The sequence below is a fragment of the Brassica rapa genome, chromosome A02 (assembly GCF_000309985.2).
Source record: "Brassica rapa cultivar Chiifu-401-42 chromosome A02, CAAS_Brap_v3.01, whole genome shotgun sequence".
Taxonomy (NCBI): domain Eukaryota; kingdom Viridiplantae; phylum Streptophyta; class Magnoliopsida; order Brassicales; family Brassicaceae; genus Brassica; species Brassica rapa.
This window is the reverse complement of record NC_024796.2, coordinates 29,356,268-29,372,058: the sequence shown is the minus strand read 5'-3', so window position 1 is coordinate 29,372,058 and position 15,791 is coordinate 29,356,268. Positions and strand designations below refer to the sequence as shown.

The 15,791-nt window shown below is 32.4% G+C and overlaps 2 protein-coding genes across 12 annotated transcripts; one reads left to right on the top strand and one right to left on the bottom strand.

The window, feature by feature from the left end:
* Positions 1-199: 199 nt before the first annotated feature.
* LOC103854869 (GDSL esterase/lipase At4g10955) lies at positions 200-3,715 on the top strand. 3 transcript variants are annotated; one of them, XM_033284545.1, is made up of 4 exons: positions 200-608; positions 648-2,134; positions 2,358-3,000; positions 3,214-3,715. In XM_033284545.1, exons 2-4 carry the CDS (start codon positions 2,013-2,015, stop codon positions 3,595-3,597), a joined length of 1,149 nt encoding a protein of 382 aa, XP_033140436.1. In that variant the 5' UTR covers positions 200-608; positions 648-2,012; the 3' UTR covers positions 3,598-3,715. The 3 variants fall into 3 exon arrangements, with proteins under 3 accessions (XP_033140436.1, XP_009130075.2, XP_033140435.1); XM_009131827.3 differs by having other exon boundaries at positions 200-1,874; positions 2,025-2,134; XM_033284544.1 differs by having other exon boundaries at positions 200-2,134.
* Positions 3,699-14,193, bottom strand: SOS3 (calcineurin B-like protein 4). 9 transcript variants are annotated; one of them, XM_009131830.3, is made up of 12 exons: positions 11,604-14,182; positions 11,437-11,512; positions 11,175-11,217; positions 10,166-10,274; positions 9,973-10,055; positions 9,814-9,873; positions 9,616-9,724; positions 9,453-9,505; positions 9,297-9,377; positions 9,066-9,178; positions 8,707-8,832; positions 3,699-3,885 (listed from the first exon to the last, which is right to left on the bottom strand). In XM_009131830.3, the coding sequence occupies exons 4-11, from the start codon at positions 10,251-10,253 to the stop codon at positions 8,754-8,756; spliced, it is 666 nt and encodes a 221-aa protein (XP_009130078.1). In that variant the 5' UTR covers positions 10,254-10,274; positions 11,175-11,217; positions 11,437-11,512; positions 11,604-14,182; the 3' UTR covers positions 3,699-3,885; positions 8,707-8,753. The 9 variants fall into 9 exon arrangements, 8 of the variants coding, with proteins under 8 accessions (XP_009130078.1, XP_033140478.1, XP_018512374.1 ...); XM_033284587.1 differs by having other exon boundaries at positions 10,166-10,271; XM_018656858.2 differs by having other exon boundaries at positions 10,166-10,303; positions 11,604-14,179.
* Between the last annotated feature and the right edge of the window lie 1,598 nt (positions 14,194-15,791).

The following is a 15,791-nucleotide window of genomic DNA, read 5'->3' as shown; positions in this document are numbered from 1 at the left end:
TAGCCACAAATAATAGTGACCACAATAACAACAGTAATAACAATGTATTAGCAGATGGCCACAGCCAACTAACTCTCTGCTGCTGGACCGTTCTCTTTCGCATTTATAATATTGGTGTTCAAAAAAAAAAAAAAAGCAGATGGCCTTGCGAAAGGCGCGAGATCACGAGCCCTCCAGTTCCCATACGTAGACGGTTGTGCACCAAGATGGCTAGCTAATACTGGTCATATGGATGCAAACTAGAATTTCTTATATTTTCGATGTCAAAAAAAAAAAAAAACAATGTATTGTATCATCATGAATCATGATCAACAATATAGTAACAGAAACCACAACTTTAAAACTATAAACTTTGAGTTGTGTAGTTTAGTGTCGGTAATTCACTTCACATTTAAACTTCTATATTGGTAACTTATATCATTAATCATAAATTCAAAATACAACTTTAAAAAAGTCGCTTCAAATGAAAAAAAAATGTCGCTTCAAATGGATTAATAATCAACAATAGTAGTGGTAACCATAACATCGTTAAATTATAAATCTTTGAATTAGTGTAATTTTTGTCTAGGTAGGTAGTCTAGTTCACAGTTAAAATCTATTTCATGGAGGTAACTTCTTTTTTAAAGGAAGTAACTTATTTCATGGAGGTAACTTATATCGTTAATTACATCACAACTTTCTAAATGTTCCTTCAAGTGGGTTAATGATCAAAATTATTTAAAATTTCATGTAATGAATAACTAATTTGCAGTTTCGTTAAAAACTTTTTATTGTCTGTTACCTTATGTTTTTTTGAACCTTAGTTAACAGTCGCATTTATATCAAACATATATTTTATATAGTATTATATTTTATGAAAAAATCGAGGACGTACATTGTATATATATATATTTATAAATGTATAAATATATATATATATATATATATATATATATATATATTAAAGTTTGAAAAATATATTTGGAACCTGAATTTCGTTTGATTCTTTAATTTCTAAATATGAAAACACGCCTTACAAAAAAAAAAAATATGAAAACACAAAAATCATATATGGTCAATAAATGATTTTCAGTTAAGAATAAGATATTAGAAAATAATTTTTATTTTAAGTTAAAATATTAAATAAAAAACATACTATACTTATTGAGTAAAATACGAAAATAAAAAATAAAATATGTATGTTAAACTAATTTTATTATGGTATCGGCATACTGTACTTGGTCTGTTAATATGAGATTGCATAAACTCTGAAATTTATATGCATGAAGGAAAAATGTAGTTTAATTTTATTTAGAAGAACAATAACAAAAATGATTAAATATATTAAAATATAAAATAATTAATAACATAAGTTCTCATAAGCAAAAAAGTATATTAAATAATAAAAAATGTACAAGCTTAATAATGATCATGGTTGGAAATAAATACGGAAAGTAATGATAAAAAAATCAATCATAGAATGTATCTTCAAGACTGTCATATATACATATGTTCTTTTTTTTTTTTGATAAATATTATATATACATATGTTCATCAGTGCAATGTTTTAAATAAACAATTTTCAAGTAATTCCGTAAATTAAAAGTAAATTTAGTGTTACATGACTTTAATTAAAAGATTTTCTTACGCAAATATATTTTCTTAGTGACAACTTGTCAATTTGACCCAAAAAAAAAAAAGTGACAACTTGTCAATAAAGTAATTGTTGATAGACTTTTGCACGTTTCAATATGAAAGAGATGGTCCCATTTAGTGTCTGCAGATCCATATTCATATTTACCCATCTGTACAGAAGTGTTATAACTAGTTTCCTTGAACGGATTCATTTTCAGATTCGATTTGGATTTTGATAGATCTCTTGAGAATACAAAAAGGTATGTTATTTTCACTCTCCTTAATTCTTTTCTAACTTTTCTTTTATTCCTCTGGTAGCATTCCTACATCAAGTGCTATGTCTTTTCATCATTTTTGATGAATGAATATAATTGATGTGATAGAATCAAGAGCCATTGATGTTTGATCAGGTAGAGAAACACATGGAAGAAGAAGATGATATGGTGAAAGAGGGGTTAATGGCCTCTCCAAGAGAAATCTTCAGCATTTCTGGTCCCATTCATCTAACTTCCATTGACTGGTATTTTATTTTCTGTTTCATCTCTTTCATTTTCAACCACATATCATCTTCCAAAATCCATCTCACCAAAAACTTATAATCACCAATCATATATTGTTTGCTAATTCAACAGTTCAGCCATAGTCAACTATCAAATAATTAGATATTCTTAATTAAATCCTTCACAGCAAGCTGTATATATATTAAAATATTACTTCATAATTAAAGTCAACTTCTTTGGTAGGAATAATTCGTACCACAGAACCTCGGTGGCATCATGTTTGGTGCAAGCAGTGTACACACTGGAACGAGACAGACAGCAAAACAGGATTGGTCTCAAGTCACAAGCACATCATTGGTGGGAGTTTTTCAACTTCACTTTAGCCGAAACCTTAATCGACCAATCAGATGGATCCATATACGGCGCCGTTTTCCAGTACAAACTATTTTCTTACAACTACCATAATACCCCTTATTCGAAAACACCTCCTTTTCACGTGATCGCGTTCCGCGGCACGATCATGAAGCCGCACTCTCGGTCACGTGACCTTAGGCTCGACCTACGCTGCGTCCGAGACAGCCTCCACGACAGCACAAGATTCGTGCATGCGATAGAAGTGATCAAAACCGCGGTGGCTAAAACCGGCAATGCAGCCGTGTGGCTCGCCGGACATTCTCTTGGAGCTGCCGTGGCTTTGCTAGCCGGGAAGATTATGACGAGGTCTGGTTTTCCTCTCGAGTGTTACCTTTTCAATCCTCCTTTCTCATCTATTCCGATAGAGAAGCTAGTGAAGAGCGAGAAGCTTAAACATGGAGTTAGATTTGCCGGAAGTCTTGTCAAAGCCGGAGTAGCCATTGCTGTCAAGGGTCGCCACCATCACAATAAGGTATCTCTCCATTTTACAATTATAAATGTAATTTTAATATTTTGACGTGAGTTAAGAAAAATCTCAATCCGACAACATTTACTGACATTTCTTTTTTTAGTTTTGTCAAACACTGACATTTCTTATTGGTTCGTCTTAAGTTTCGATGGGAATATTGCATTGTTGTTAGACATCTAGGTTATTGGTATCTTACTAGATCTTAATTATTTACAGGGTCAAGAAGACGATTCGTTTATGAAACTAGCATCATGGATACCTTATTTGTATGTGAATCCTTTAGATCCAATCTGCTCAGAATACATTGGTTACTTCAACCACAGAAACAAAATGTTTGAGATAGGAGCTGGAAAAATCGAGAGGATCGCTACGAGGAACTCACTTAGGAGTCTGTTGACGGGAGGGGGAGGAGGAGGAGGAGGAGGAGGAGGAGGAAGCTCGTGTTCGGATTCTACATCGGAACCTCTTCATCTTTTACCATCTGCGTATATGACGATAAACACTAGCAAATCCCCTGATTTTAAGAGGGCTCATGGGATCCATCAATGGTGGGATCCCATGTTCAATGGTGAATATGTTTTGCATCAGTTTAATCAATGACTTCCATTGTTGCTTCAGGTACTTGAAATCTTTTGATCTGTACTTTGTTTTTCAAATTTTTATTGTTCTAATATGTAAAAGATCAAGTTTTTGCATGAGTATTTGATGGAAACTAAAAGTTGAATATTCGAATAATATAACATTTAAAAGTAGTTCCAGGGCAACTCCTGAGAAAATCAAGTTATCCAGAAGAATATGAGGTATTTAAGACCTTTGTAGCTAACATATTCAAATTGTAAGGAAATGGTTCCTTCCATGTTTCTATGCTTTCTTGGTTCTTTGATACTTGTGTTGTTAATCTTTTACCAACCGCTTGTGTTACACAACGATCACAGTGTGTTACACACGAGTTCGAGAGAAAGAATAAGATAGACGTTTCAGGCTTATAAACTTTTCTGAAAATACTTTTGTATTATTGAGATTCGGTAATTAAGTTTACAACAGATGATTGATCTTTATATAGAGATCGAATCAATACAAGTATAAGAGACACAACTCTTTATACTAAAGGACACAACTTGAAGAGTTACAACTCTTTGTGTAATAACATAAATAACTAACTTATGTAAATGTATCAAGGAGAGATTAGATTATAGTTTAACACTCCTCCTTAATCATATCTCGACTTGACTCCAAGCTGCTTCCTTAGATCTTCAAATCTTGAACCGCCCAATGCCTTTGTGAGAATGTCTGCGAGTTGATCATCCCCTTTGCAATACTTCAGTTCAATGATTCCCTTTTGCTCAGCTTCCCTCACGAAATGGTACTTGATCTCTATGTGCTTCGTCCTTCTGTGTTGCACCGGATTCTTCCCAATTGCTATTGCTGATTTGTTGTCACATAAGATCGGAATGCCTCCTTCAAACTTCTGACCAAAGTCTTCAAATAGTCTTTGTAACCACACTGCTTGATTTGCTGCTGCACACACGGCTATGTACTCCGCTTCAGCTGTTGATTGCGCCACTGTTTGTTGCTTGCTTGACTGCCAACAGAACATGGCTGATCCAAGAGTAAACACATAACCTGAAGTGCTTTTCTTGTCTTCCTTAGAACCACCCCAATCGCTGTCTGTGTAGCCTAGAAGTCTTGGTTCTTTCACGCTTGTGAAGTACACTCCAAAGTTTGATGTTCCTTTGACATATCTTAACACCCTCTTGGCTTCTTGGTAGTGCTTCATGCGAGGTGATGACATGTATCTTGAGAGATATGCGCTTGCATACATCACATCAGGTCTTGATGCACACAAGTACAAAAGCCCTCCAATGATGCTTCTATACTTAGTCGGATCTCCATACTCCTTGTCATCCTCAACTCCTTTTCCTTGTGGTGTAAGTGGGTTGCTTACACTCTTGCTGTCTCGCATCCCAAACTTGTCTACAAGTTTGTTTGCATACTTTTCTTGTGAAAGAAATATGCCTCCATTGTCTTGAATTACTTCCATTCCAAGAAAGTAGTTCAACAATCCAAGATCCACCATCTCGAATTCTTTCTTCATGTTCTCCTTGAATGTGTTGATGCTCTGAATGTTGCTTCCTGTGATGATTATATCATCCACATATAGACTCACGATCAACACATCTCCTCCTTGCTTCTTGATGTATAAGGCCGCATCATTCATACTCCTCTCAAAACCGTTTTGAAGAAAGTATGAATCTATCCTTCCATACCATGCCCTTGGGGCTTGCTTTAAACCATATAAAGCTTTGTGTAGCCTTAACACTTTGTGTTCCTTCCCGTGTGTCACATACCCAGGCGGTTGTGTGACATACACTTCTTCCTTGAGGTCGCCATTGAGAAAGGCTGACTTCACATCCATCTGATACAATTGCCACTTCATCTGAGCCGCATAGGCAAGTATGGCTCGTATTGTATCATGCCTTGAGACAGGAGCAAACGTCTCAAGGTAGTCAACACCATACTCTTGAGAGAACCCTCTTGCAACTAGCCGCGCCTTGTTCTTGATGTGATTGCCGTTTGCATCGGTCTTGATCTTGTAGATCCACTTCACACTTATCACATTCTTCTTCTTTGGCTTGTCCACTAGTTCCCACGTCTTGTTCTTCTCAATCATGGCTATCTCCTCATTCATTGCTTCTCTCCATTCCTTGGTACCACACGCTTCATCATAAGTGTATGGTTCTTCATTTGCATGAAGACAAGCTTCTATAGCTTGAGCCGCTTCATCAAGCTCTACTCTCGGTGCCCTTTCCATGATATCAACCATGGACTTGAACTTCCTTGGTGCCTCAGAAGTTTCTTCATCTCCACTACTAGTATCATGATCATCATTTTGAAAAAGAACAGGACTGAAAGTACCTCCGAATTGTTCCTCAGGACTGGATGCACCTTCGGTTTGTTTCTCAGGACTGGATGCACCTTCGGTTTGATCCTCAGGCGAGTAAGAGTCTTCCATAGACAACTCCAATGTCTTCCTCACTTCTTCTTGCCTTTTCCAATCCCACTTCTTTCCTTCTTCAAACTCGACATCTCTTGATATTTCAATCTTCTCATTCTCCAAAATGAGAACTCTATAGCCTTTGGATTGGTTGCTATATCCAACAAAGACTCCACGCTTTGCCTTGACGTCTAGCTTCCTCCTCTTTTGATTTGGGATATGTATGTAGCATATGCTACCAAACATTCTCATGTGTGACACATCTGGCTTGTGTCCACACCACTTCTCTATAGGAGTGACATCTTCTTCTATTGCCTTTGATGGCAGACGGTTTTGAAGATATGAGGCAGTGTATACCGCTTCTGCCCATAACTTGAGCGGTAAGTCTTGCTCTGCCAACATCGATCTAGCCATCTCCACCAAGGTTCTATTCATGCGCTCCGCTGCACCATTTTGTTGTGGTGAATAAGGCAAGGTGACTTGCTTATTGATTCCTTCTTCTTCACAGAACCGGTTGAATTCTCGTGAAGTGAACTCACCACCTCCATCTGACCTCAGTGTCTTGATGGTACAATCCGATTGCTTCTCCACCATTGCTTTGAACTTCTTGAACAATGAGAATGTCTCTGACTTTTGCTTCATGAAGTATACCCAACACATGTGAGTATGATCATCCAAGAATAGCAAAAAGTATCGGCTTCCATCAACAGACTGGTGCTGCATCGGCCCACATACATCCGTATGTACAATCTCAAGCTTCTCTCTTGTCTTAGTTTGAGATTCCTTTGGGAAGCTTTTGCGTGATTGCTTTCCAAGTCTACACGCCTCACATGCTTCCTTCTTGACTTTAAACTTTGGTAATCCCTTTACCAAGTCTTTGTCTTGCATTTGTTGCAACCTTTTGTCGCCTACATGACCAAGTCTCTTGTGCCATGTCTCCATCTTTCCTTGCTCACTAGCGCTCAAGGCCTCTTCTACCTGAGCCGAACTCATCCTGATTCGATAGCTTTTGTGAGTCATTGGGATATCCATTATCCTCCTTCCTTTTGCATCATCTATGATGCATCTCTTCTCTTGGAAACTCACCCGGTATCCGCTTGAAACAATTTGTGGAACACTCAACAAATTTTTTGCCAAACCCGGAACCAAGAATACATTTCTGATGGTCTTCTTGCCACCTTTGGTCATGACGGTAATGTCTCCTTTACCGGCTGTCATGATTGTGCTTCCATTTCCAATCTTTATTGGAACCTTGATACTCCTATCAAGCTTTGAGAAGTAACTCTCCTCCTTTGTCATATGATTAGTTGCTCCACTGTCTACTAACCAGACATCTTCCATCACTGTTGTTGCTGCTTCGCTCGCACTGAACAACATGTGATCTTCATTTGAATCTTCTTCGAGACTCAGATGTGCCTTCTCTTTCTTCTTTGAGTAGCACTGATTTGCAAAGTGGCCTAACTTGCCACAATTGTAACACTCCTTGTTACTTTTGTGATCCTTCTTTGGATCTTCCTTCTTCTGTTTCCTCCAACACTCGCTCTCATTGTGGTTGTTTCTCTTGCAGAAACCGCACCACTTCTTGCCTCCCTGGCGCTTTGAGTTGTCTTGTGTAACACCAGAATTTTTGTGTTTAACACGAGCATCGAATGCTCCTTCACTGGTGCTTTCTTCTCTTGCAGCCAGCCTTGCTTCATGAGCCTTCAAGATCCCGATCAACTCTGTCATCTTTGTTGAAGTCAAATCGCTTGTTTGCTCCAACACACTGACTATGCTATCGAACTTGGCTGGGAGAGAGATGAGTATCTTCTGTATGAGTTGAACATCTGACTTCTGTTCACCATGATAAGTTAATTGATTTGCCAATTCAATTATCTTATCTGTGAAGACCTTAATGTCTTCATTCTCATACATCTTCAGATTCTCATACTCCCTTCGCAATGTTTGAAGTTTAATCAAACGAACTTGAGGAGAGCCTTCATACTCCTCCTTCAATGCATCCCACGCCTCTTTGGATGTTGATGCTGCTGCAATCCGTGAGAATATATGATCCGATACAGCAGTTTGCAAGATTTGCAAAGCCAATGTATCGTTCATCATCGCTTCTTCTCTAAGCGATCTTGCCCTTGCTGTTTCAGGGGTTTCATCCACTTGTGCTGGTGGGGCTGCTACGCCTTCTTCAACCACAGACCATAACTTCCTGGTCTTGAGAATGGTTGTCATCTTGATGCTCCAGAAGTCGTACTTCTCTCCATCAAATATGGGGATTACTTGATTCTTCATCGTTTCGAGTGATTCCGAAATCGTATGACAAAATCCTCTAGCCTCCTTTTCTCCACGCCAAGTGTTTCTCTTACTAGTGCTTTTTCCTTTGTCCTCTCAAACGTAAAGCTCTGATACCATGTTAATCTTTTACCAACCGCTTGTGTTACACAACGATCACAGTGTGTTACACACGAGTTCGAGAGAAAGAATAAGATAGACGTTTCAGGCTTATAAACTTTTCTGAAAATACTTTTGTATTATTGAGATTCGGTAATTAAGTTTACAACAGATGATTGATCTTTATATAGAGATCGAATCAATACAAGTATAAGAGACACAACTCTTTATACTAAAGGACACAACTTGAAGAGTTACAACTCTTTGTGTAATAACATAAATAACTAACTTATGTAAATGTATCAAGGAGAGATTAGATTATAGTTTAACATGTGTCACGTAGGAGTTACTAGAACAATATTTTGGCAACCTGCATAGATTAGAAATATAGGTTTTGCAACTCCAGTTCTTCGTCTTCACTAGATAAAACAAAACTTGGAAACGTCGCCTTTATGTCCCTACATACATTTACGAAGAATCTTATCATCAATCCATGGTTCAGTCCATCAACCAAAGCAGTCGGTTTGGCCCAAGTTGGTTGCGGCCGGGAACATATTAGATTAGACACTAGCAATTGTATAGTATTTCCTTCGAGTTTTCGACTTATGATTAATGGATAATGAGTTTTGGTTGATTAACTAATGAACTAGACCGAAAGGTATAATTATTGAAGAACTAATTATAACCTCACTTTAGATAGGGCAAAGTCATGTTTTTGATGAGCGACGGATTCATGGACACAAGATCTTTCCACTCATCTACATCAATTTTCCCGTCATTGTTGCGATCTGTTTCAGTAAACGCCTACAAATATACCACACATCTCCTTATAACTTATCATTTAAGATTATAATCTTTGGTATAGTTTTTTACCACATTGTTAGATAGAAATATAAACAAATAAATAGAAAGAAAGGACTACCTTATCCACCATTACTTCGATCATATCTTCAGAAAGAACAAGTTCAGATTCGTGAAGAAGCGCTATTACCATCTCTTTCAACTGTATGAAAGAGCAACACACAAAATTTACGAGAATGATAAAAATGCAAGTTCAAATATCTGTAAATAGACTCACTTCTTCTCGCTCGATGAATCCAGTTTGCCTTAGATCGTACAATTTGAAAGCAACTGCAGAATCATGAAAATCTACATCATCAGTTAAATTAAGAAGAAAAAGAATAATACGTTCATGAAATAATATGGATGTAAAGCAAGTTATTAGGGTTAGAAGAAGTGACATTTGATCTTTTCATGGACAGGTGCATTTGGATGGAAGACACCTAAAGACCGAACAAATTCACCAAACTCGATCACTCCATTACGTTTCACATCAAATACATCAAATATCTGCGGATAACATAGTATACAACAAAACTTTATATAAATACATTTGTTTTCTATAAATGTAACTTGTTGTAGGTAGTTAATATAAGTACCCGATCAGCGAAAAGATTGTTCCGGTTCCTGTTTCCGAGTAAAGCCAGCTGAAACTCTTCCTACAACATCACAATTTAGACTGTATAGCCATATTTTAAATTGTAAAGTAAGTGGACTCTGTTTCAATAATGGATGAAAATAAATAATGAAAAAGAAACCTTATGAATAAGACCGTCCTCGATGATTGAGCTGCTTAGTTTTTTGAACAATTCGTACAAAACTTCAACTTCTGCTGCCGTAACTATTGTCCCTCCCAATATCAAAAGTCGAATAAAATTAGTTTGGTTGAAAGTCTAGTTTCGTTAGCATTTACGAGTATGATAGCAAAAAGATTGGAAATTAAAAACCTACACGGCGTAACGGATGCAAGAAGGTCCGGATCCTCATATCCCGGCGGTGGTATTGCAATTTTCTTCTTCTTCGACAGAGAGCAGCCCATACCAACAAACCTTTTTCTCTACTGTTATTACTTATTAGTCTTTGTTTTCACTTTATAACCAAAAAACATACAAATCTTGGTTTAGATATATTCTGCATCCAGATATTCTTAAAAATTCAAAATTAAACAATATTGCATCCAAATGCATCATCTTAAAAGCAAAAGCTAGTTTAAAAACCGAGCAATATCACGATGATGTATAAAAGTTGCATAAATCTAAATGTAACATCTGGATACATGACCTAAGTTTTCTTTTTAATATTTTTTTGCACCCATGCATCTTAACCGAAAATCAACTTAAATTATTGAAATCCATAAAACCCGGATGTTTGATTTGTGGGTGAGGGATTGTGAAAATATAGAGAGTTCAAATGCAATAATACAAAAGTAATGCTTTATCACGAGTTGGAGACAACATTTAGTTGTTTATTCAATAATTGTAGGAAAGGAACTTATGTATCATTATTGAAGACCGAAAAGTGAATTAGTTAGAGTGCTGTCTAGGAGAGTATCCACTTCTGACTTAAGAAGTTAAGATACAAAATTAGGTACGTTTTACGTCTCTAACACATATATATAGTCATACACTATATAAATGTGATATGTAAACCAAGTTACACATATTACATTATCTAGATGCAGTGTTTCATCTTGTTTACTTTTCTCAATCTCTATGCGTTAATGACAAAACAGTGGAATAGTTTGTTGCGTATGTGAAGCTAAAAGTGGGATGTGGCCAGAAAAGCCATTGGAAAGAGAAGAGACTTATCTCAGCAGCTTCTTTTTTTACAAAATTCTGTTGAGTTTTATTTACTCAGGAAAAACAACAAAAAAAAAAAACACAGGCAAGAAGACTGATGCATTCAGCCAAGTATCAACTTAAAATAGTATATATAAAAAGGAGAAGAAATAAAAACTAACCGAGAATGTGTGTATTCTTTCTCTGTTCTTCTCTTCTTAAAACCTGAAAGTTTGTGTTTGTGGGAGAGGAAAAGTGCAAAATGGAATTAATTAAATAGTGTGATGGCCTTCGCTACACCAGTTAGGTTTGTATCTACTATCTAGGCATGCGTGGTGGATGGATGACGATATGACGATATGATGTCGGTTTTCAAATCTTATTTTGATCATTTTTATAGATTAATTAGTATATGGTAAAAGGGTATATAAAATACTGTTATACCTTTTTAGATCAAAATAAAACATTGTTTTATCAATCCACATCTCATTACTTTCTTGATCGATCTCTTGTTACTCATCTGAGATGTTAAGACATGATGATTCAGAAGAAAACCTACAATAAGAAGCCTAAAAGTTCCAGGATGAAGAAGAAGAGAAACTATAAGTTACCTTTTGAGGGGAAATCCAGAGAAAGAAACTGTAAAAGACAAGGAGAAGAAAGAAGAGAAGTGAGTTTAATATTGGAAACAGGATGAAGAGGAGGAGTTAGGGAGTAGGTAAAGAGTCTCCAAGTTTATACGACAGGCTTCCACTCACCAAACTTTTTAGAAATAAATTATTTTTCAAATAGATTGTGATTTATAGGGGTTTTCATTGGGCTCGATGTCCTAAAGAGAAGCAAACTATGAAGCTGTGGTTATAGATAAAAGTAGTATTGATGTTGATACCTTCCACTCTTTATTGTCCACTCGAGTTTACTGGTAGGCTAGTAACCTTATCTTAGAGCATGATTAACGCTAAAATCCCATTTGAGGTTTTTTTTTATCTGATTACAAAAAAAAAAATGATCGCTGGCCGCCACGTATCAGTAGGATCCGCGAACAATGCAAGGACATCTCCAAAAGCGGTCCTTATTTTGCAACTTTAGTAACCGGTTCTTCTTCTTTTTTGTAGAGTCCACTGACACGAACAGTGCAAAAATCCCTTTAAGAGTCGACGATATTTATGCTCTTATAGACATCAGTTGGCCTCTAAGAGGCACTCTAATTAAATAATTTAACAGAGTATCTAAGAAAATAAAAAATGTAAAAATGTAAAATATACGAGAGAAAAGAGAAACATGATCTAGTTTAAGATATTTTAAAAACCTCATGATGCTACTTGTCAATTTTTAGTTTTAGTGTTGTTTATAATAGAAAAGAAAAGAAAATAAAATAATAAAAAAAACTAATTATCAAATGAAAATGTATTGAAATAAAAATATAGTTGGGTTGAAGTATCCAATTTGAGTATGAGACCAATCAATGAGATTGACTAACATTTCTATCTACACAAATACTCCAAAGAAAATACCTTCAACTTCGTACATTTACAGTTTTTGCCTTTGTAATATTAAATTAGATACTCTTAGGACATCTCCAATTCATAACACCATTTTAGTATGAAAACTACACCATTTTGTTTTATATAATTATATTAAACAAAAATATATCACTTATAATTGTTATTTAAAAAATATTTACAATTTTAACATATAAAAATATTAAACTAATAAATTAAAATAAATTATTTCAATATATGTAATATATTGAATTTATTATATTATATGTATTTATTTTGTCACTAATAAATATTAAACTAATATTTTATTAATAAAAGTAAGAAATAGTTTTTAATATTGTGAAAAGTAGAGCATGAACAGTGATTGTCGTTGTGAACAATAACGCACAAAATAGGGTCTTGTACTTTACCTTTACAATTTATATTAAAATAGTGTGATTTTTACAATTGGTTGGAGAGATTTTAGTGTAAAAATTACATTAAAATGGTGTTTTGCAGTTGAGTTAGAGATGACTTAGGTGTTTTGCCCGCATATGCAGGCATAATTCTTTTATTAATACTTATTAATAAAAGATCAAAACTAATAAATGTACTGTTAGTTTAAAGATCAAAACATTTAAATCAAACAATAAATTTATATTGTTTTGTTAGTCTTTCAGTTTCTTAATTTTCAACTTTATTGATTTAAAAACATTATTTTTTAGATAACAACACAAAAATTTTATATTTTAAAATATGTTGTTATCCTTAACCAGTTTTTACTATATTAATTTAAAAACAATTATCAAATTAAATAAACAAATATATAATTGTTAATATAACGTGATGTTATTACACCAAATTCTTAGAATTACCGAAATCTACAAAATCTCAAAATAAATTAAAAGCACAAAAACATTATTTTGAATCCAACTTTACATATTATATTAATCAAAATAAATAAAACTATGGATATATGTATAATTATATTGGGAAATATCTCATATAATAACTAAATAAACACTCAAAAAACCAACTATTTTGACAAAAAACATTAATATGTAATGTAGAAGATAAGAACATTTCCTATTTATTGTTATATTCATTTTTAAATGCTATAATAAAGAAAAATATGTTATAATCAATCTAAATTTTTCCTATAAAATATAAACTGCTACTTTCGTATAAAATAGTATTTATTTATTATAAAAGCATAATTTCTTATCTTCACATTGTCTTTTATCTTTGAAATTTAAATAATTCTAACTAAAACAAATCATTTCGGAAAATACAGTTTTTACAAAAAAAAAATAGAATCTCATTTTTCTTTGCATAATTTTTTTTACAGAAATTTTAATTTTAAAAAAGTTATAATTCTTTGAAATTCTTGAAAAATATAAAAAGTAAATATAGTTAATTTTAAAATTTTATAAGGTACATGATGTAAATAAAAATTAATCTTATGAAAAAATTTCTTTCGGAGGCAGATATTTTTAAAAAGATAATTCCATTCCCAATTAAAATATTTAGAAAAAAAAACAAATAAACATTTCCGACAAAAAAATATTAGTTTTTAACTTATGTAACAAATAAATGTTATTCTTGCAACTGAATAATAACAAATAAATTTTCATTATACTAAAATATTTTTATAAGCCTATTTTAAATAGTATAATGATAAATCTAATTATTATATATGTATATATACTACTAATTGCAAAAATTAATAAGAAGTAAGAAAAAAAATATGTAGATAAAAAAAAAAATAAATATATGAAATTATCTTTTTCGTTTCCAAACATGTTTTCCATTATTTTTTTAGATAATTTTTATAATATTAATTTTTAATCAGTTAAATAATTAATGATATAATTATACATTAAAATATCAACTAACAACGAGGTAGCATTCATAAACAACCAGATATTTTTAAAATATTTTTAAAAGATAATTCCATTCCCAATAAAAAATATTAAAAAAATAAAAACAATAACCATTGCTTACAAAAAATATATTAAAATTTAACTTAAATAACAAATAAATGTTATTCTTGCAACTGAATAATAACAAATAAATTTTCATTATACTAAAATATTTCTTATAAGCCTATTTTAAATATTTAGTATAGTGATAAATCTAACTATTATATGTGTATATATACTACTTAATATGTATATAAAAACATAATAAATATATGAAATTATCTTCTTTTTCCAAACATGTTTTCCATTATTTTTGAGAAAAATTTTATAATATTAATTTGTAATGAGTTAAACAATTAATTATATAATTATATATTAAAATATCAACGAAAATAATTAGTCTAACTAAAATTGTTTAAGTAAACTGATATTGGTCCTATAATCATGGAGAACATGACAAGTAAGCAAATTCATTTTTCAAATAATAGTATAGATAGATAGATTATCATTAATATTTTTGTCATTTAAAACAAGCATCAAATTTACTTAATTTGCTATTCAAAAAATTAATTAATACTTTGACTACTTACTAACAATCTAATATGTTAATCAAACTAATTAATTTTTCTTTATTCTAAATAACTAATATTATATTCAAACAACTTATACATTTTTAAGAAGAGTTACAGAATATTCATAAAATACAAACAACCAATGGTACCATATAATCTCAAAAGTATATTATGTAAGTAATCATTATACAAGTACTTATAATTATATCATGTTACAGATAGTTTTCCTTATCCGTTTAGTTTGTCTCACTTTTTTTAATAATTTTTTAATTTAAATATTCAAACATATAAATAAGTAAAAACAATACAATCATTTGTGAAGACTGTATATAACTATAAAAATACTTTCTAGGATTGTTCTATATAATTTATTAAATTAAATTTAAGGGTCATCTAATTTATTTTCATAAACATAAAATTATATTGATTTAAAAATGATATTAAATTTTAGTGTAAAATAGTACAATATATAATATATTGAAAATTTTATTTATTTTTATTTACTAAATCAAAATCTAAGAATAATATAAATACAAAACTAAATACAATTTATATATTGTTATCATCTACACAAAAATCTATTAATTCATTGAATTTTGATTTTGACAAATATATTTCTGTATAAAGTAGAAAAAATTATCATGTGATAATAATATGTCAAAATGAGTAAAATCATATAACAGATTTATACCAAAATAAAACTGATAAAACATTTTAAATTTTATATCTATAAACAAATAATTTATAGAGAACCAAAACTTAATAAAAAATTTGAACGCAAGGGTAATATAACTTAGGTTTAATAGTTAAATACACAAATCATT

Coding starts and splice junctions, on each gene's coding strand:
- LOC103854869 (XM_033284545.1), top strand. CDS start 2,013: ATGTTTGATCAGGTAGAGAAACACATGGAAGAAGAAGATGATATGGTG. Junction 2,135..2,357: donor CATCTAACTTCCATTGACTG/GTATTTTATTTT, acceptor CTTCTTTGGTAG/GAATAATTCGTACCACAGAA. Junction 3,001..3,213: donor GTCGCCACCATCACAATAAG/GTATCTCTCCAT, acceptor AATTATTTACAG/GGTCAAGAAGACGATTCGTT.
- SOS3 (XM_009131830.3), bottom strand. CDS start 10,253: ATGGGCTGCTCTCTGTCGAAGAAGAAGAAAATTGCAATACCACCGCCG. Junction 10,056..10,165: donor TCTTGCATCCGTTACGCCGT/GTAGGTTTTTAA, acceptor GAGGGACAATAG/TTACGGCAGCAGAAGTTGAA. Junction 9,725..9,813: donor ACAATCTTTTCGCTGATCGG/GTACTTATATTA, acceptor TGTTATCCGCAG/ATATTTGATGTATTTGATGT.